Source organism: Numenius arquata, chromosome 1, assembly GCF_964106895.1.
Source record: "Numenius arquata chromosome 1, bNumArq3.hap1.1, whole genome shotgun sequence".
In the NCBI taxonomy this organism is placed as follows: Eukaryota; Metazoa; Chordata; class Aves; order Charadriiformes; family Scolopacidae; genus Numenius; species Numenius arquata.
In genome coordinates, this window is record NC_133576.1 from 122,528,735 (window position 1) to 122,550,804 (window position 22,070).

Consider the following 22,070-nt stretch of genomic DNA (forward strand, 5'->3'; position numbering starts at 1 on the left):
GTTTACAGAGTGGGAGTGACCTCCGCAGGATTGGGCCTCTCATCCCAACAGCCTGGCTTTCGGCTGGAACAGCTTGCCAGAACCCCACTGAAATCAGCAGGGTTACACCAGTTCACAGGAGGAGATGGTTTGTCTCCTAAGCTTGTGCTTGATGTGCTGCTTTATCGCTGCCTGAATAGTGAATCATACCAGGACTTTTCAGGTCTTTTAATAGTGTGGGTTTGTTATTTTCCTTTCAGGGAAAAATGTGCATTTTTATCATTTAGGTTATTTAAATAAGTCCTCCAGAGACGAACCCTGTAAGAACCTGGTCTCTCATTCTCTCTGTCTGAGACATAAGCCAATGCTGCATTTCAGAAATTTCTCCAAAACATAAATATTAGTAAATTTTTATCTGAACAAACCCAAAGTAACTAAGCACAGAATCACAGCTTGGTAGACTTTGTGCTTTGAATCTTAAACACTGTGTTTATTGCCACAAAATATAACTTTTGATTTCATGCAGCATCTCTAGAGAATGAAATCCTGCATCTGAGGGACTATGTAGGATTTACCTGCAAGAGAAGGAAAATATCAGGGATGAATGCTGCAGGCACGTTTGATATCTCTGCTTCAGAGCTTCAAACTTGCTTTTACTGCTGAAGGGCTCTCCTTTAGCCATTGCCACACTGAATTGTCGTACACCATTAGCTTCATTCATGTAATTTTGTCTGGGTTTACTACTTTAAGAGGGGCTTTCCAGTTTTATCTTGTGGATATTTTATTCAAAATGTATTTTCGAAGCGTTTGTTCATGTGCTAAGATCCTGTGCTGTGGGACTCAGCCTGTTTTGACAGCTGAGCTCTAAATCCCTGCAAAGAAAATGGAAATGCTGACACGAATCCTGCTGCCATGAAAAGTGCTCCTCCAAAGTGTCTGCACTTACATGAATGCTTGGCTTCCAACTTCTGCAAGAGCGAGAAAGAAATGTTATAGAAGAACAGTAAAAATAGTAGCTTTCATTAGACTCATTTGCATTGCTGTGTGTCAGGAAGGACCTGCCCTACAGCCCAGACTAGGAAAGTCACCAGAACCCACTGCTTAGCCATTGCTGTTACAGTAACTTGGTTTAGTGATGAGAGACTCTCCCCCAGTGTCCATTTTCTTGCCATTTCTTAGGATAACTCAGCCCTCAGACCACTATGTGTGTGTGTACCTAATCCCAGAGACTGTGTGCACTCATTTCCCCCTCGGAAGAGACAAACATGACAAATTCCACATCACTTGGAGCAGGCCTGGGGAGAGGTGACCAGCATGTCTGAGAGATGACCCACAGGAGCATATTGCCTCAGGAGAGGTCTCTGATTTCAGCATTTCCTTTTCTGATCTTTTTCCTCTCTTATTTAGCTGAAGAAATCTGGCCCTTCTGTTATTGTGAAAGCTAGGCAGGAATCTGCTTGTTTTCCCTTTCCTCTTACGTATCTTGTGTAGTGAGCTATCTACCTGTTTACTCCTTTCCAGCCTCATTGGCTTCAGAGGAGTTGTAAGCCAAGCTCTAGTCCCCTTTGGGTGACCTCTCAGGTGGGAGCGTCTTGCCCCAGAGGTGGTCCCGCTGACAGCCCTGAGCTGCTTGCAGAGTGTGGTACTCACGAGAAGTAAGAGAAGGGTAAAAAGCGATTCTGATCAGCTGTAGAAGTGCAGATAATTATCAACAAACAAAGCACTTTCCAGCTTAGGTAAAATCTCATTTTTTTCAGACATCAGGCATGGAACAGAAGTCTTTGTCTCTGGTCGGTGATAATATTGAACACACTGATGAGTAGTGAGGGTTTCTTCCTGCAAAGTGGTGCCTGGCTGAGGTCACTGTCAGATGCAGAGCTTTGGATTGGGTAGACCACTCTCCTTTACCCATACCACAGTGTTTATAGATTTAAATGACTTGGCTAAAACTTGCACAGACCCTGGAAGATAATGCAGGAGGTTAGTGCTCAGCAGTGACAGCACAGTATTTCTGAGGGAATGTTTTCCAAAATCAGAGCCCCAGACCATAGCTTTGCTGCACGGTTTGGCATGGCTTGGAGGGTGAGCCTTGACTTGTGAGGTGTTTTTGTGTTTGACTCGTGAGCTTTTTTAGGACTCAAAGGTATTCACCTGTGGCAAAACTACATTTTAATAGCACTTGAAAATAAAATAGATTTCTGAGAAAGCCTCTCTGCCTTTTTATTTTGTTTAGGACATGCTTTCCCTGCTTTACCAAGAGGGCCCTTCCACCGAGGGTATTTTCAGACGCTCTGGAAGTGCAAAAACCTGCAAAGAGCTCAAGGAGAAGCTTGATTCAGGTGCTGAAGTGGACCTAGCCTGCGAATCCATATTTGTGACAGCATCTTTGTTTAAGGTATGTGAAGAATGTTCCTTTCCCCATTTTTGGGTGAGAGCAGCACAGATCCTGGGCACAAACAAGTAGGACTTTTCCTCAGGGACAGGCCCAAAGAGGACTTGGTGGGCTGAATTGAGAGGAATGGGCTGGCTCATTAACATTGTGAGGATCTCCAAAGGAGGCTACCGCTGAATCAGGATGGGGAAGAGGACTAGCCAGCTTGTTTTGCTGCCAGCTTCCGTGAGGTCTCAGGCACAACCTGGTCCTATTACTCTCTTTATCTCTGCTTAAAGTCAATGAAATACTAGAACGGCAGGTTTGCAGACCTGTTTCCTTACTTGTCAGAAATCCTCTACACTATAGACCCCAGTGAGCGTATAGTGTTGCCCAAAATATTTGGATTAATTTTCCCATGCATTATCTTCTCTTACAGACTTGTACGTTAAAAACAATGCTCCATGTGCAAAAAGCACCCCAAGCCTTCAGTAAAATTTGAGTTACAAGGAGGATCAGCATATTTCTCTTCACATTTTAGGACAATGCATCTGTTTATGTGTAGTGGTTGCTTAGAAGAAATAGTAATCTCCATTCTCAAGCAAGCACTGCTTCACTAGAATGTTTTTATTGCAGGTAGCTATTCCTCTTGCTACCATGTGAGAGGTTTTCATGGGTGAGACTTACACAATTACTTTCCTACTGGTGGATTCAGGGACTGATTAGGGGAAGGAAAGCAGGGGTGCCTTGGCGTGCTTATGGTCTGATGGTATTGGAGCTTATCAGCTAAGGAGACGAAATGGGCACCACAGATGAAGTTAAGTGATAAGTGAAGACAGACATTATGCAGCATCAAAATAACTGGTCCCACTGCAGATTTTTTAGCTCAGCAATAGCAGATTTGGATAGCATCCAAATAATTCTATTCTGATGGGAAAGGATGAGGAAAGGGCAGGAGAATATTCACTTTAAGCATAATCCAAAGTACTTCTTTGTCTCAGATGATTTTTTGCTGGGTTTGGTTGCTGTGGGGAACAAGATGCTTGTCAGCTAGTGCTGTCCCACTGATATACCCTCTTGTATCTGCATAGCTTATTCCTATTCCCTCCCGCGCTCCAGAACAGCTGTTCACGTGTTTTGCTCTTCTTTTCTCTTGATAAGGATTTTCTTCGCAACATCCCAGGCAGCATTTTGTCATCCCAGCTCTGTGATAAGTGGGTCTCTGTGATGGATCAAGGAAATAATGAAGAGAAGATAAAAAGCATCCAAAGGTAGAGTTACTTACATTCTCTTTATTCTTTTCCTATAAATTTATATCCCAGAATGTAGAATCACAAATATTCAACTTACAATTAATTTTAAAAAAAAAAAATCTATGTACATGACAGAGCATTCAAATTTCCATATATACTTTAACAATTGCTTGTATCGGACAATTTTCTGACTCTCTTTTGTCCTGCTTTTCTGCCTTTTGTAGATACCGGTAAATACATGAAATACCCTTTAATGAAAAAAAAATATTTATAGTATTTATAAATATGCTGTCCAAGGCCTGGATTTCTGCCTGATACCAAACCCAAAATTGTCTGCATTGTCGGGGTCCTGGGTGAAAGGGTAGCTGAAATCAGTTCCTCATCTATTGTCCCTCATTCATCTTAAATTTTAGTGAGCATTTTGAAGCCAAGATGGAGTTGTGAATGAAATACTAGAGTGTAGTGACAAGGGAAGTCTCCACCTTTGCAGGTGATATAAAACAGAAAGTTTATGTCATAGGAAACAGAGCTTTGTGCACCAACTGACCTCATGCATACTTACATACATACATTCTTATGGCAACAAGATGGCATGGAGAGACAACCAAACTATTTGGTTAAGTGAATAGTGAATTATCAGGCAACTTAGGTGAAATACAGTTTCATGTCATACATTGTACTTGGTTTATTAGTTTTACAGAGTGTAATTTTGTGTTAGGGTGTTTTCTGTCCTCCCAGAAAACTGTTCAGAGGTGTGTCCCAGTGAGGGAAAGCAGCCCAGCAGGAACACCTCTTTGACACACTCCCTGGTTTCATTAGTGGACCATGTTACCCTGTTTCTGTATTTTCATTACCTTGACTTGTGTGTATCTATGGAAAATGGCTTTATTTTGTCCAGTCACTAATTTGAAGAATTACATTTGTATATGTTTTCAGGTTAATAGAGCAGCTCCCCAGAGCTAATGTTGTTCTCTTACGTTACATCTTTGGAGTACTGCATGGTATAGAGATGCGATCTGAAGAGAACCAGATGAATGCGTTTAATCTGGCTATCTGCATTGCACCGAGCCTGCTCTGGCCTCCTGTCTCCTCCACTCCTGATATAGAAAGTGAATTTACAAAAAAGGTAAGACACACTGCAGTATAGCAAAAAAACCAAACTGACCTTCATCCTGCTCACCCAGGCTGTTGATTACAAACATGAAAACAGTCAGTACCTCTTCAGATCAGGACTTGTTCTCTTATCAGGGCTCCAGAAATGTTCATCTGTCCATTCTCACAAACTTCCTGGAAGAAGGAGAGGGAGATCATACAGCAATACTCAGTGTATTAGCCAAGTACTTCTCTCATCGAAAAGGTTGTGCTGACCTTGGAACAGGACAGAATAGAAATGGAAAAGACATATACCAGGATGTATACTGGGACATTTTAGCTGGGCCTGGATGTTTTCCTTGGGCCCAGGAGATCAGAAGAAAAGTTCCTGGCTGTCAGGGGGCACATTACGGATGGGCAATTTGCTCCTGTTCCTCATCTGTATGGTGAGCTTGCCCCGAGTGAAATAACGGAAGATCTGACAAGACATCTCTCTCCCATTGTTTTGTTGCAGATTTCTAGTCTGGTACAGTTCCTTACAGAGAATTGCTGCAGGATTTTTGGAGAGGAAATTAACTCCCTCTTTGGAGAAATACTGATGACATGCAAGAGAGAGAACAGCTCAGGTAATACAGGTGATGTTTAGATCCTGTTAGAGAGCTGAACTCAGCCAGGCAAAAGATCAGTATATTCCGCGGAAGATTGCTGTTCCCTCTTCATGTGGTGTTGCCAGATAATGCTGTTCTTCTTTTGTCCAAAGTACTGTTGATGATTGCTGATTCAACTTATCATAGACCTGAACTGTGTCACAAAATGCTCTCCCAAAGAATCCCTTGCTTCTATTCCAGTAATATGAGCCACTATGTTAAAAAACAGGGGGGAGGGAAAAAAAAAAAAAAAAAAAAAAAAAAGAAAGAAAAAGAAAGAAAAAAAATCTGGAGGTTTCTTCTCAAGTCTACAATTTTTGCCCCAGCCTATGTTTTCCCAGAATATCAGGAATCAGTGGTTCTAATGCAGCTGTCACACCATTATATTAGGGTTGAAAGCATCTATTCTTCATTATCAAAAGAGAGATCTTCAGAGTTTCAGTGGGACATGTGGATTTTGCTCCCAGCACAGAAAAATCATGGAACTGGAGACTGAAAATGTCCAACAGACCAGTTGGCAGAGCAGTCCAGAATATCATTAATGCTCTTTTTCTCTCCAGCCCTGTGACAATGCTGATTTTGACTGGAGTTTTGGGTGTCTCCTTAAAATATTCCTAAGGCAGTGTTTCTGTAAAATAAATTTTGGCATTATTGGCCTATACTGAAAGCGTTGATAGCACTTGCTCCGGCGTGCCAGACTGACTCGGTGTGGCTGTTCCAAATTCTTCATGATCTGCCTTCGGTGAAATTCACTGAAATTGAGTGAAATCCAGTGAAACTTGGGGAGGCCTGCCTCCTCCCCAAGAGTGGAAGCGCATGGGATCTGCTGTGCTGGGATGTGCTGGGACTGGGAGCTCAGACCCAGGGTGGGTGACGGCAGCTGAGCGAGTTTTCAGGCACGCACTGACTGACAGGCAGGGTGACTGCCCATGCGTGAACCCTCTTTGCTGCAAATGTGAGATAAGTCAGCTTAGCGTAGCCCAGAGCAAAAGAGATTTAATGTAATTCCAATTATCGCATATACGGAACAGGGCCCAGGTGTGCGCTGCTCGGTGGAAATGAGGTGACTGTTTAAACTGAGACTAGAACTTTCTTCATAGTGCTGCTCTTAAAAATATTGTAATTTGTGGAAGACCATAAAAGCACAAAGTATGCCCTGTTTTCTTCGTTTGTCTAAAAGAAGGAAAGAAAGGTTAAACGTAGCTTTCAATATTCAACAATGAAAAGAAAAATTCAATAAATTACTGATTTATTCTACTGTATGTAAATTATTGTTTTACAGCTGGATTACCTATTACTAAAGTTCCCCACTTTACAAAAAAACACCACCACAAAAGACCCTAACCCTTATTTGTGCCATTATCCTGTGCTTCTTGACTGAGCTGCAACTTAGCATTCATTCCAGTTTTTCCATTTCAAAATTAGACAGTAATTTTTTTCTGAAATTATTGGCATTTATGCTTGAAGCATCTTTAAAAAGCGAATGCTCTTGAAAGTAAAGGATACTTGCCAAGAAAGATAATAATGCAGCTGCTTGTCGGCAGGGTAGTTCAGTCGCTGATGTGTTAACACTTGGTCTGTCCTTGCAGACGCTGCCTCCCTCCATCTGAATGACTCTTCCTACGACAGCCTGGAAAACGAGGCGAACGATGAAGCTGACTCCTCTTCCAGCGACTGGATTAAGAACCGAGATCAGGATAACAGGAGCAGGGAGTCTGTCTTCACTCTGAGCGATGGCGATTCGGAGCAGACGGAGGTGGATGAAATCCAGGGTAAAACCAAATCGAAACAGTTGACGATTTCTGTTGACGTACACCATAAGTTTTCATCACAAGAAAACTCGGAGAATGAGTCTCTCTGCTCCAATGCACTGGGCTTCTCTTCAGCAGCTACCTCAGGCACTCTCAAAACCTTGAGGAGACACAGGCGCTCCTCAGAGCCGGCGATTGGCCTCCTCGCCCCCAGCTTTGCCCGCATTGGTGACAGTCATGAGAAGGCAACACGCAAAGCCAGCTGTGACATTGTCCTGTCTCACGAAGATGAAGACTATCTCCGTCAGCTTCGGTCATTGCAGATGGAAGGTCAAAAGCTTATCAATCAGAGCTTGATTATAGGGATTAATGTTGGTAAAAGTGACAACACAAACCAAAACGTTGAAAAGAAAGACTTGTCCCATTGCCTCCTGCCTCCAACTCCAGAGGGATTAAATATTTGCTCAGGATTTAGCTCTTCTAGCCTGTCTTCTCCTGCCACATCTCCGTCTGTGTCGTCGATGAGCTCTCTGGACAGTGCTTTCTCTCAGTTTTCAGACCAATCTGTGTTTACCCCAACTGAAACCTCCTCCCCTTTCGATAGCACTTTTCAGTCGCTAAAGAAACACGGAGACACTGCCGCTGAAGCGGCTGATGACTACTTGGTTACACCCACCAAGGTGCCACCACCTCCACAACCTACCGACGCTTTGGCTGAGGGGGGCTTGGTGGAGCCCAACAGCCGGCCAGCGCCCCTGAAACCTGCTGACGGAGTCGATGGCTATTTGATTAAGCCTGACATTCAGCCATTACCTCTGAAAGTCGTAGGAAGAGACAGACTTCATGATCCAAGGGCAAAGAGGAGGTCTAGAAGAGCATTACAGCAATCCAAAGTTTGAAGAGACTCACCAAAGCTTTTTTTGCGGAGGAATCTTAATGCTTAAAATAAACACCATAAAGAAAATGCCTTTGGGATTAATGTGTGTTCATTTTAAGTTTAATATCCAGGTTGTTCAAATTTAATTGAGCAGTCCCCAGATTCACAGGTTTTCCTTTTTTAGGAAACTGTCTGAGTAATATTCCCACATAAAGCTTTGCAAGAACATTGTAAGAATAATAAAAATTGCTAAAAAGCAAGCAGACGGAAAACTCCGGAAAATCTCGAAGGGTCCCAGGAGGTACCGAAGAGCAGCGCCCTGTTCTCTGAGCCTGCCAGGGCAGCGGGGGGGGCCTGTTGGGTCGCCCCCCTTGACCACTTGTGTGTTGAGCCTTGCGGATGTGAGTCCCAGTCCTTTGTGGTTTTGCTGTAGTGTGAAAAGTCAGCGTAGATCCCATAACTGTGGTATTATACTACTGTTCTGAAACTGATAGGTATTACCTTCGTTGTCCTCCAAGGAATAAGTGTATTGTTTTCTGTATGTTTATGAGGTACGTTCGATAGGTGTAGTTATTTCTTTCACACGGCAAAAAGAAAGAAAAAAATAAGCTCAAAAATATGTAAGGAGAAACGCTGAAGCTTGTAACTAACACCTCGCGACTCTGTGTGTTTCATTTATTGTGCTTCGTTGGCTGTTCTGTTCGTGTTTAAGTTGTGAATAGTTTCTTAACATTGCTGTAAATGGCATTATGTATTATTGCAAGCAGAACACATGTAATTTTATTATGCAGCATCTAAAACATCATATAATATATTAAAAGTAATGCATTATCTAAATGCTTTGAGTTTGTATAATATATCCTGATAAATTTTGCTATTATATATGTTCTGAAAAAAAAAACGTGTATTTTTGTACTTGCAAAAAACTGCTGCTAATTTTACGAGTTCTGTTTTGTTGTTACAGCACTGGTATTGATGTGTATGCATTCAATGCTATATATATTAAATATTATTTGTTATGTCATAAATTGCATTTATATGCCGTGTAATTTTTTTAGATGTCAGTTCTACAAGCTGTTGCTGAAGCAAAACTCCCGGTGATGCCCCTGCCAAGGGCAGTGTGAGGAAGGACGGCAGCGTTTTTCCTCCTCTTTGGGTGGCATCATTCATGCTGTGTGTCATCATCTCAGTCACTTGTGTAAATTTGGTAACATTCACACGAATTCCTACCCTTTTGCTCTTCCGCTAGAGAGAGGAGGGTGTTTTCAGTGAATGGGGTGAAGGTAACATGGAGGTGGGGATACAGTTGATACAGAGGTGCAAAGAGATCTTTTCGGGTGATAGATATTAGGGTTGGGAGCAAGGAGAGGAGGGGAGCGAGGCACTGGATGAGAGCAAGATTAACTCTTTAGTATTAGTGGGGTTATAGAGAATGCAAGAAGGAATGGCAGGGCCAAAGCGGACACATCTGGGCATGCGTGCGTGCACACAGCGCTTCTGAGATTGCATAGATTCATTAATTCACTTTTCATTTCCAAAATCCCTCCCCCACCCCGGTTAATACCGGTCATTTCCAGAGTTTCAGACCCTGCTCTGCTGAACTTCACTCTGGGAAAGGTCCCTGTGCTCCTCAATCACTGCGCGTTTCTGACGAGTGTAGACACGGCCTAGTGTGCTACGCCATTTCCACGTATTATCAGCATGAAAGGTTTTAGCCCTGTATCCGTCAGGATGGACACTCTCCAGCAGAATGGACACTCCCAGGCTCTCCTGGGCCTACAGGAGAGATGGGGAGGGACTCTATATCAGGGAGTGGAGTGATAGGGTGAGGGGTAATGGTTTTAAACTGAAAGAGGGGAGATTTAGATTAGATATTAGGAAGAAATTCTTTACAGTGAGGGTGGTGAGACACTGGAACAGGTTGCCCAGGGAAGTTGTGGATGCCCCATCCCTGGAAGTGTTCAAGGCCAGGCTGGACGGGGCTTTGAACAACCTGCTCTAGTGGAGGTGTCCCTGCCCATGGCAGGGGGGTTGGAACTAGATGGTCTTTAAGATCCCTTCCAACTCTAACCATTCTATGATTCTATGATTTGGAAGGGGGAGGATGTGCATTAACAAAGTTAGAAATACCCATACTTGAAAATACAGAATCAGAGGGTTATTATTTTGGGCTCTAATCCTGCAAATGTATCTTTAGGCAGAGCTGCATTTGTGGAGACCCACGTAATGCAATCAACCATGAAGCACTTTAGCCCTACACCAGCGCGTACAGGTATGTGCAGGCTCAAAGACTTCACTGCAACTTGTTCTTTCTCATATTTTTCATATTTGGCTATTTTAATAAAAATGCAGTAATACGCAGAATCTGATCTGTAATAGTCACCTTCCAAAGGTAGAATCCTTTGTATGTGTTTTGAGATCTGTCACCTAATAGCCCTACATATGCACCTCCTTGAAAAAAGGCAAAAAAAAAAGATGCTATTTTGAAAGAAAACAGCTACTCTGCATTTCTTTTCGAAATGGTAAAAAGCATATTGCCGCGCTGCCAAGATTACATCAAGTAGCAAATGCTGATTCATTGCAACAATAATAAAGCTTTAGAAAAACCTCTAGTCACTGCAATATAAATGTTCTGTCCTACAAATGATATCTTCCAGCAAGTCATTTATCTCTGCTTGTCTGAAGTAAAAGTATATCCAAGAGGGCTTCGATGTGAAACAAATTAGGTGTCTGCGTTTGGGCTGTAGCTAATGCTGGAGCGCTGTCGGCTTCAGGCGGGCGGTGAACAAGCTGGATGTGGACCCAGCACCATTTAAGATGCCTTTCTGTCTTAGAAGATGTACACCCCGCTGCTGGGCGAGGCATGGTCTGCCACAATCACACAAAAACCAGAGCGCTAATGGGGAAGATCACTGTCTGCAGCCCCTCGCTGGAGGAATTAAATGCTGCTAAGGTCCAAAATTAATTATATTGAACGTTTTCAGAGTGTCGGATGCGACCCTGAAGGCTGCAGTAAGCGGCAGCTTGAGGTACACTCTTGTTGGGAGGCCAATACTTCATGTCCCTGCTCTCCCTTCCCCTGGGCACCCCAACGGGCTGGGCTGGGATGTCTGGTCCAAGGAATATTAAAAAGAAAGTTTTTAAACTTTTTTGTTATCATGTTTGCTGATGGCCTGTGAGAAGGTGCTGGGGTAAGGGTGGCTGAGCGCCTCTTCCTGTCCCAAGCGCTGAGGTCCTGCCTAGGTCCCGGCCACCACAGGACACCAGGTCTTCCCCAGCCACCCGCCTGCCTTGACTGGCAGCAGAGAGTGGCCGCTTTGGAAGAGGTGCACGAGTTTTAGGGACAAATGGGAAGTGAGATGTTTCCTCTTTCCTGGTGCAGCAAAACCTCACAGAAAAATAATATAATGAAAAATGGCTGACTTGGGGAAGGAACAGTGGCAGTGACTCCTCATTCACTGCTGTCAAGCACACAAAATGAAGCAAAATGACAAATTACCTCTCTCACTTGGACTTTCTGTCCCGCAGGGGTTCATGGTCTCATCGTTAATGAGCATCCTGCCTCTCTTTCATAAGTACTAACCATCATTCCTTTCAGGTAATTTCAGAGATTAATATAATGCAAATTTAGAGCAATTTGTTCTCAACCTGCATTGAAAGTTTTTGCCTTTTTTTTTTTTTTAGCCCTGGCAAAAGGTGTATGTGCCTGAAATTTCATCATTGAGGTTTTTTAGTGGGTTTTTTTGTTTGTTTGTTTGTTTTTTGTTGTTTGTTTTTTTGTTTTTTTGTTGAGCTTTTCCATTTTTCTCCATCGGTCTCGTGAATACTATTGCTTCATCCCTGCAAGCCTTATCTCTCCAGCACAATCCAATTCAGGACGCGGGAAGATATGTCCCATCTATTCTCTGCTTAAACCAGTTTGTAGAGTTCAAGCAAAATAGGTTATAGGTCCTGGGGCTGAAGCTTGACATTTAAATTGAAGGTTCCTCTCTATCCATGCCTTCAAATCACCAGACTTCTGTTAATACCTGTTGGTCCAGCTCCTTTCTTGCTCTGAGTTCATAAGTGGCTTCAGGACCTGATGGCCAACAACTCATTTCCAGCTCTGCTCCTGGACAGGCTGATGATTGCCGGTGTTTGCACAGTGCCCAGCACGGGACGAGGTGCTGCATGTGTGGGACCTGGACAACTGTGCTGCTGTACAAGGAGCAAGGTGGAACCGGCTGACAGCCCTGGGTTTGTTACAACCTACTTTGGGTGGGGAACTTGCTAACCAGGTTGCTTGGTAATGCAGAGCTGTTATTTAACTTTCTACCACATCCACAACCCCCTCCCATGACTGTGCCTAGACATAACAGGTCGGAAATGGTTTCCCAGAGAGGTGGTAGATGCCCCATCCCTGGAGACGTTCAATGTCAGGTTGGACAGGGCTCTGAGCAACCTGATCTAGTTGGAGATGTCCCTGCTCATTGCAAGGAGGGTGGAATAGATTACCTTTAAAGGTACCTTCCAACCCTTTTGTTCTATGATTCTATAACTGTTGATCCATGCATAAGCAGACATGACAGAGGCTGAGAGATCAGGAGGTGTTCAGTGCTTTTGGGAAGCACACACACATGTGCACTCATACATACATGCACACGTTGAGGCTGCCATGACCCAGACACGCAGACTTGCTTCACAGGCCTTGCAGGCTGACCTGTGCATCTACAGCACATCCAAGACAACATCAATGAGCTGAACAAATCAACCTCTTCTCATTTTCATCCATAAAACTACAGGAGCACAGGATAATTACAGCTGGAAGAGACCTCAGGAGGCCTCTGGTCCAGCCTCCTGACATAGGATTGCACATCCATGTAGCTCATGTCTGGAAGAAGGAAGTCAATACCCCAGTAATTCACTGCTATTCTCCATGGCTGGGGAAATTTAGCAAAAGGTAGCTGACTCAGGCAGCTAAATAAAATCTTTTAGAGCAGATTATGATGATGATGATTTTTTAAACAACACAGAAAATGTCTAAGAAACCAGCATCATCTGTAGTCCCACACCCAATCTTCAGGCTCACTTTTATACTAGGAGCAGAGATTATGATAAGAGGTTTTCCCTCCCCATCTCTCCATCTCCTGGATTCAAAATACCTGAATAGGTGCAAGGAGATAGCCTTGGTGACACCACTGCACATCCTCATGCACGCACAGCATTTCGAGGAATCTTCTAGAGGCACCGGCCACACTTTTTCCTCGCCAAGGGCTGTTGCAGGAAGAGGCCGAACGAGAGGCCGCATTGAGCCTCGTCCTTGGCATTTGTGCAAGGCCACTTCCCCTTGGAAGTCCTTCCCTCCTGCCAAGTGTAAGAGGCGGTGGAGCATGATGTCTGCTGGCTAAAGGGAGCCCTACATAAACACCAAGGGAAGCGAGCCAGCTCTCCCATTCACAGAAGCGCTCGCGTGATTTCACTTACTCTCAAGATTAGTTACCAACATCTCCGCATTGAGACCACTGTCAAGCTAAACTAATTGACCCGCTCCTGTCCAAAGGGGAAGACTCTTTGGTTAAAGGTGTTGAATATTTCTCTTAGGACACGATTGCCACACAGGACCTAAAGGTTTTGGGCATCACTTGTGTTTTATAAATATGTACAGCACACTCCGTAGTCATTTTTCCTTCATACTAGGTTTGCTTCAGGCCTTATTTTGTCTGGGTTTCGTAGAGGCTTCACCGCAAATGTCAGCAGTTCCTCGAGGACAAGTACTCCGGTAGCTGCTGCCAGTTGCATTAAGTTAAATATTTCAGAATTTAGCCATTCAGTGACCCGACATAGGAGAGGTGTTTTCAATACAGAAATTATTTCTCTGCACTTGATTCTCTTGTCACAAACTATTTCTGTCAACCTGCTACGAAACTGCTCTCAGATGCAGCTGTAATTCTGATATGACCATTTAAGGCAAGACTGTCCCCCTTCTCCTCTTCCTCCTCCTTCTCCTCCTGGGTAGGGAGAGGTTCTACAGGGTTTCCTGCTGCCCCGGGGGCTGGGATGGGCAGGGGGTGGTGGGTGGCCTGTCAGCCAAGGAGGGAAGGAAGGGACAGAACCACACTGCCAACATGCACAGCTGGGGCTACATGAACTCTGCTGAGGGTTTAGACAACGAGCCCCCACGGTAAGGGCTAATGAAGTCAGAGTGACCTGTGATGGGCACCCACTGGTAGTTAAAGCCTGGCCCCGGGAGCATGAGGACCTCCCAGGGGTTAGAGGACTCAAGGCACCCACTTGTGCCTGCTCCCTGGGACTGTCGGAGGAGAGCGGTCAGCTCATGGTCCCTGGTTGAACCCCACCAAGGAACCAGTGGGGCCTCTCCCTCCCCAGGCTGACCAGGGTGAGCCCCTGCTGGGGTGGGGGATTCAAGGAGGGCTGTGGGGGAAAAGCATTTGGGGACGTTGTCCAACCTGTTACGAGGTGTTTTAAGGGGATTGTGAGACTTTGCAAGACTTGTCATGGGACGTTTAGAGGAAGGATCAAAGGCAGGGAAAGGGAGGGATCAAGGTGGACTGGGGAGGAACCAGTGTGAGAAGACAGAGGGGAAAGGGGACAGAAGTAGCTGGTTCTGGGTAACACCTGGCTGGTCAGTACACTCCTCTGACCAAGCTCTGCATCTGATCACCATGGTCTATCCTGCAGTGTGACCAAATATTCCTACATCATAACAAGAATAATTATTTATTACTACTACTACTACTAATTACTCTCACATTCTTTCCATTCAACTTCTGTGTGGGCACACCCTCTGTTCTGAGCCTGTGTGAGAGACCCCCAGCACCCTTCAGGCCAGACGGTTGGGCCGCACCAGGAGAGCCACGTGCCGGCACCTGGAGCGGGACCACGAGCCTCCAGGGCTGGAGGTGCCGGTGCCGGCACTGGGGAAACTGGGGCCTGAGGCTGCTCTGGGGCAGATGGAGTAGCTAAACCCAGCTACTGGAGAGACCCATTTTCTATCAGTGAGCGTTTCACTAGCAGCTTGCACAAAAGATGTGGTGTAAAATGTATTGCAAGGACTTAGCATGGGAGAGAGATGATTTGCCCCAGATCCGGCTGGAGCCACCAAGGGGTCAGTTGCTACAGGGACCTCCTCGTGTGGACCCCTGACATCACACCAGGCAATAGCAGCTTTGTTAATGCAAGCAGCCTACTTAAAACATTTTACCTGAACAAACCACTGGAAGCACCAAGACGACCTGTTCTCCTAGCACCAAGACGACCTGTTCTCCTAGCAGAGCTTGGGGGCTGGCTTGGTGTTGATGATAGGAAGGAGGCAGGGCTGCACTCAGGTGCTGTCAAAAGAGACGTCTGACACCACCATCCCATGTTCACAAGCACCTTTAGACTCAAGGAACCTGAGGTGACCAGACATCCAAGGAAGTCCATACCCCAAAGTCAACTTTTTGAGCCGAACTTGGTCTCCAGGGATGGTTGGCATTTTAAGATGCTCTTTGTTGCTCAGGCTCATCTGAATACTTCCATGGCATTGCTACTCCTCTACCAAATATCCAGATACTTGCAGAAATGTGCAGCACCTGAATGACATCATATTTTTCATGCAGAGATAGCATGAGGAGTCCGGAAGGTCAACTTTAGCAGAGTGTCTGGGCTTAGGCTTACCTGAAATGCATAAATAGAACCAGAGAAGTCCAATAAGATTGTTTATATGCTTAAATTCCTTACTGGTCTGGAGCCCACGTGCCTATTTTCTAAATAAATTTGAAACCATACCAGATGTTCCCACATTGCTGGAAAAATTGCTCCCTACCAAGTTTCCATTTACAATTTTAATTTCTATTACAGAGATCTATCTATTATTTTATAAAGTAGAAAAAAAATATTTTTCCATTGTGTAGGAACTAAGAAAAAATATTTGGTACTTATGCGTTCTGTCCAGATTTTATAAAGAAATGAAGAATTTGTCTAATAAAATGTTTGGCAAAGCCAAAGTCTGAATTTTTTGCATTTTTCACCTTGGGATATGAATTTACAATATACTTGTCTGAGGTGTGTAAATTCAACAGCATAGTAATTGGTTTATTACACAGAAACTGGAGGCTCCAACTTTGCCAAGAATTTTTACTATGTAAATTCTACACTTTTCTCACCTTCAAAAAAGCCATAAAAGCCACAACTCTGCAAATGGGTGTCTGTGAACAAAATCCCAGCCCTGCCTCATGGTCAGGAGACCCACACGATGCCAGTGCAGAGCAGGTCCCATTGTAAAATGGGTAGTTAGTCCAGGCCCATCACTTCAAGGTGTTTATAGCCTTAATACTGGCCCAATATGAATTTACTCGGCTTTCTGTTAGGAATGCAGAGGCTTGCATCTCATAAAGAGATCGTTGCTCTCAAATCTGATTTTCTTCTCTCCGGTGCAGAATCAGGCCCTGAAACTTACTTACTTTAAAATAAATTTATTTTATTGGGGTTTATTACAATGGAGCTCCCAAACACAGTGGACGGCACCTCTCTGCTGTTCGGGTCTGGGTCCCCAGCTGGGCTGTGAAATATCTCCCAGGGAGGGACAGGGAAAGGACAGCCCTCCAGAGCAGGACAGGAACACTTGAAGACTGGATCCATATCCAGAACAAACATTGATCTGCTTCTCCATCTTTGAAGCATTCCAGAAGCCCTTTTGCTGCTTGTTTGCAACAGAGAAACAGTTAAAAAGCACCTTCTTCTAAATTGTTTTCTAAAAAAAAAAGGAAATAATCTCTCTGCTGGTGACAATTCCTCCAGGAAAGAGCATCAGACCAGGAGCCAGCACACAGGTAGGCTGCATCCACATCACTGTTAGACCCTGCCACAAGACCTTGGGAGCTCAATCCCCTTCCCCAGGGCTATTTCCTGGCTGTACTTTAGATGTATGGTCCATGTAGGACGTAAAGGAGAACTGGTCTATCCAGGAAGTAAGGGGAAACTGACCTACCCTACCCTGGTCTATCCTCCCCACGTATATTTAGACACCTCAACTCAGCAGACGTGGGCTCTCTCCAAGGATCTTTAAGGCAACTTTCTTCTCCCCATGGCTACAGAGGGAACGTGGCACTAGTTGTGGGAGGAATGACTCATTAGTCTCCCAAAATCATGAATAAATAATAAGTCTCATCCACTGGAGGGACCTGCCCAGAGAAGTTGTGGATGCCCTGTCCCTGGAAGTGTTCAAGACCAGGCTGGATGGGGCTTTGAGCAACCTGCTCTAGTGGGAGGTGTCCCTGCCCATGGCAGGGGTGTTGGAACTAGATGAGCTTTAAGGTCCCTTCCAACTCTAACCATTCTATGACTCTATAACTAGATCCTACCCTTGGAGGGATAACCTGTCTTGCGGCTTGTGGATCATCTACCTCGTAGACGAGAGTGTCCATCACACCTGGTGCCATCAGTTAATAGCGGTGTAAACCACCAGCCCCTGATATTTCTTGTATTTTCACGACAAAGTGGCTCTGATACCATGCTTGTCACCTTGAAGAGCTCACAGCCCTTTTGTGGTTGGAAACACCCTGTTTTTATTTCTACCAGTCTCTTGTCCTCTGATCTCCTACCCAAGTGACACTGGAATAACTCAACTCCACAACATGGCTGCATGTGCCAGACCCAGCAAGTTGGGAGTTGGTTCCAGCAAACGAGGCCATGGGGAGAAGCGCAACCATTTTACCACGAATTACCACAGATCTGCAAGTCAAAACAAAAATGAAAATATCTCACATCCTACAGGGGTGTAATGAAAAGGGACTTTGGGAATGAAGCACGTTTAGGAGGCTCATTCCCAGGATGGAGAAACCTGTCTCCTGCCATCTCCGGAGCATCAAGTCCCTGCTGGACCCCAGCCAAGGTGTCTGAGTGCTTTCCTCACTCGGCCCTTGGAGGGCGTTTGGGCGAACACCCAACAAACTCAAGGTAACACATTGGGTTTGAGGCAGAGGCTGGATTAGTTTGATTTATTTTTCCTCTCAGAAAATGTGATTACAAAATAGGTCAGCCCAAATGTTATGGATTCAGCCTGTTCCCTTGCTGATGTTTGATTTCAGCTTTTTTTACGTGGGTGTTATTGATCACAAGGAACTGACAAAAACATTGCACCTAAGATTTCTTTTTCTGTCAGCTTAGCTGTTTCCGAAGAAAAAAAATTGCATAGAACGATCTTTTTAAACAGAAAAACAAGCCCTTCTTACAAAAGTGACCTTATTCTTTGAAAGAAAGAAACAGACAAAACAACAGTGAAAAACAGCAAGCAAAAGTTTTGTGTTAAAAGCTTGGAGAGTCATGATTTTCAATGTGTTCATTTGGCATGATACTTAAACTAGAGATTTAATGACCTATTGCCACGTACCCAGTGTTTTGGCTGTTGGCTGGGGAATTTCCATGTTCAGCCCAGCTCTAACATCCCCTGTGGGCAGCTGTCCTTGAGAGGCTCACTGATGGCCACCAGATCTGGGTGGTTCATTGCTCATGAACACATAGAAATACACAAAATACTGACAAAATTAGTGCTTTTGACAAAATTTCACAGAACAGCAACTCTTTCTGGAGCTGGGAAGGTAAAGACAGTGCTGTCGTGAGCACTGACTTGGCGATGGGACCATCCATGGAGGATGCCTTGGGACTGGAGCTGGCACCAGCTCTGCTTCCCATCTCCCTCTTTGGGAGCAGCCAGTGGGGACCAGGGGAGAGGGGGACCAGCTGTGATGGCCTTTGTCTCCTTGCACAAGTCATGCCTATGTATTTCCATGTAGGTGGCTCAGGCAAAAAGCTTTTTGGGTCCATGTCAGTTTATGGCATCTCGAACCTGCTGGTATTAGCGAGTTCACTGCTGAGCTTCACCGCATGAAAAGGTCCTCCTGGGGCTTTGTTTCAAACCTGCCACCCACACCAAAGTGCTGATGAAGGGCTGGCTGACATGACAACCAAAGAGTCCCCAGGCCCAGGGCATCTGAGGGATCCAGATGTGGACAGGTCTGAACCTACGTATGGTAGGATCTGGTCCTCCTCAAGAGGCCAGGTCACGTACAGCCTGCTGCTTTTCCTGAAGCAATGGGGCTCATGCTCGCTTTGAGTAATTTAAATCTCTCTGCTTTTCAATACAGAGTTTCTTACTGGTTGAGGGTGTGGGGGAGAGGTTTCTCTTTGCCTGGATATGAGGAACTGGATGTGTTTTGTAGGTTACGTTAAGCCTTATATCAAAATCAGTCCAAAAGGCTGCCATTTGCACCCCTTATTTGTAGACTTACCATGTGCGATTGGTCTTAACTGAAGTCTGGGCACTCTGTGAACACTGGTGTGCGTACTAAAAGCTACATATACATATGCATATGTGTGTATTCATCTGTGTGCACAGCTGAGGAACATGCTTGGCATTAGTTATTGCTTTGTCTCCCATTCAAAGGTTTGTTCAGAGCATCAGCAGGACCCGGAGGCTGTCGCCCTCCTCCTGCCGCCCCCGACACGTGCACACACACTCTCACAATTAGCAAACAGCACAACGAGCTGTGCGCTGTGGGTCGGTTGCACAAATTGTTGCAGAGACACTGCTGGCTATGGAAAAGGGCATCAAAGAAAGCAGGCTGGGCTCTCAGGCAGCACAAAAAAAAAAAAAAAAAAAAGACTGTATTCTTCAGATAATTTATTTGCAATGAATAATTCAGCTAGCTTTTGCTGTGAAGCCGAATTAAATACAGAGCATTAAGCACGCTGAGATCCCCAAATAAAGGGCGCTATTCACTCCTAGCACAAAGGAATATTATTTACGATCGTTAATTAACTTCCACACAGAGCCACAGCCATTTCTTTAGGTTCTGAGACAGAGTAAGAGGAGAACGTGAGCCCAGAGCTGCTATAATTTCCCTCCGCTTTTCTCTCTCCCCGCAGACACAGGCTGGCTGCAGGCTGAGCACGGTTCCCTGCAGCATTTTTGGCAGCCCCATCCCTGTGCTGGAGCTGGAGCAAGTTGATGGCTCTTGGGGAGGGATGATCCAGGGGACCCGCCGCCTCCTTGTCCCCATGGCTGGGCTGTGCCGGGGATCCTGCCCCGCTCGGACAGCCATGGGGCAGCACCCAGGCCTCCCCGTGCTGATGCCAAGACCAGTAGATGGTATAAACTGGCATTCCCTGAGTGTGTGCAGCTGAAAGGACTCAGATCGCTCTGAATAAATCCTAAGGAAGCAGAGATGCCCTTGGGAAATGGGTTAACGGCCTGGATGCTCCATCTACCTCATCAGCGAGAGCATTTTTTAGCATTTAATGAGCCTGTGTGCTAATTAGTTCTCTGAAGGCTCTCATTTGAAATACCAAGCTTTAGGATAACCAGAAATGCAAATTCTTGGTAATATTGGCAATTATGATTACTGATGCAGTAGTGACCAGAAAGCAGCTCTTTGCAAGAAAAAGGGAGATATAGGGCTTGTGTTGAGTGTTTCCAGAGCTTGTCTTCAGCAGTTACACCATGCTCTTTGCAGGTGATGTTGTGGATCAGGAACAAAACTGGGTGGAGACTTTTGGCCAAAATATTTTTCTGTTGGAAGGCAAGGGTTTACATTATATTGAAACATTTTGTAAATACACATCAATCTTGCTTAACTGTTTCCGTTTAAAAAAGTGCTGAAGTCCTGTTTCCTTTATCCATGAAAGTCCACATTTTCTTCTGACATTTTAGATGAAAAATACAAAATGAAATTCTACCTTAGATTTTGCTTCAATTTATGACAAGCTTTTAGAAAAGCCAAGAAGAAAGACAGACATTAAATATCTCAAGTCAAATTAAGTGTTCCATTTAATTCCAAGTGATTTCCTTCAACTTTCCTGTTTGTTGAGAAGCCTCCAAGGCTTTGCAGCCTGAGCACTCTGCTGGGAGGAGGACGCAGGTGGCTCAGTGGGGAACAGAGCCATCAGCGATCCTGGATCTGGAGAAACACCCCGACAAAGGCAGGAGAGGGAGATGTTCCGTTTTTAATTGAAGAAATATCTTGCTAGGATATAGCCAGAGAAAAAGGCCTGGCTCTCTGCCCTGAGTGCAAGATGGTCAGCTAGTCCTCCTTTGCTGTGGTCCAGCCCTGGATGTCCTACAGCCTCTCGTGGCTGAACATCATCTTCTGGATGTCTTATTACTACTCAAGTGTCATCAGGTCATTTTGAATTTAGACTGCTCTCCAAATTCAGCTGTTTGTCCATGACATATCTCCCCTGTTTGCAGTAAGCATGCCATGCTGCTTGGCATCAAAAGTCATGGTATAGATCACCTATAGCCTCCTCCACCTCCTTTTATCCAGGGGACTCTCAGAGTGAGAAATTAAGAAGGCGGCAGAAAAGCCAGACAAGAAGTATTTTTCACAGTAGATTTTTCGGAATAAAATAATATTGTTTTTCAAATTTCTATCTGTGTTTGAATTGGGCAGAGTTTAGCAGGAGAGGGAAAGGCTCACAGCCAGCACGTGTGGGCTCAGTCAAGGATAGCTGCTCTGCTCCCAAAACCATCATTACTCCCCCTCTCACGGATGTTACGGAGAACTTTCCACCACAACAGTGGCTCGGGCCCTATTAATTAATTCTATCTAGTCAAATGAACTCTTCCTCCTTAATTAGACCATTGAGGAAATGTTTCACCAATGACCATTAGTCTGCACCCTCAGCAGCCAGTGACGCACCAAACAGCATCTAACGGGGCAAGAAGAGCAAGCATCTCTCTGCGCCAGAGAAATTAGCTCAGACGAGGAGAGCGAAGCAAGCTGATCTCACAATGCTCTAAAACACGAAGGTCAGAGCTCTCCATTCAGCAGCTTCCTTTAGGAATAATTATTGGAGGAGTCGTTCTCATGAGCCATGAGGCACAGATAACCGTAGCCCAGCTCGAGATGGGGCCATAGCTCTTCTCCCACTGAGCACCCCCATTTGCTGTACTCACAGCTATCTCCTGAGGGGTCTTCAAGCCCCTCCATTGTTTCTGTGACCACGTGGGCTCCCAGCAGGTTCCTGCTCCAGAGCAAGTGGCGTGCTGAGCACCGGGTCCCACCTCGACCCAACGTGCTGGCCTGAGGGCACAGGGCACCCGTCCCAGCCACGCCACACATC

The 22,070-nt window shown here is 45.0% G+C and overlaps 1 protein-coding gene across 1 annotated transcript in view; it reads left to right on the plus strand.

Moving 5' to 3' along the window:
• ARHGAP20 (Rho GTPase activating protein 20) overlaps positions 1-7,992 on the plus strand; it is a 60,543-nt gene extending 52,551 nt beyond the window's left edge. The window contains exons 12-16 of the mRNA XM_074154603.1: positions 2,213-2,374; positions 3,512-3,621; positions 4,540-4,729; positions 5,210-5,321; positions 6,932-7,992. Of these exons, the coding sequence (XP_074010704.1) occupies positions 2,213-2,374; positions 3,512-3,621; positions 4,540-4,729; positions 5,210-5,321; positions 6,932-7,992 (1,635 nt within the window). The remainder of the gene's footprint in view (positions 1-2,212; positions 2,375-3,511; positions 3,622-4,539; positions 4,730-5,209; positions 5,322-6,931) is intronic.
• The last annotated feature ends 14,078 nt before the right edge of the window (positions 7,993-22,070 follow it).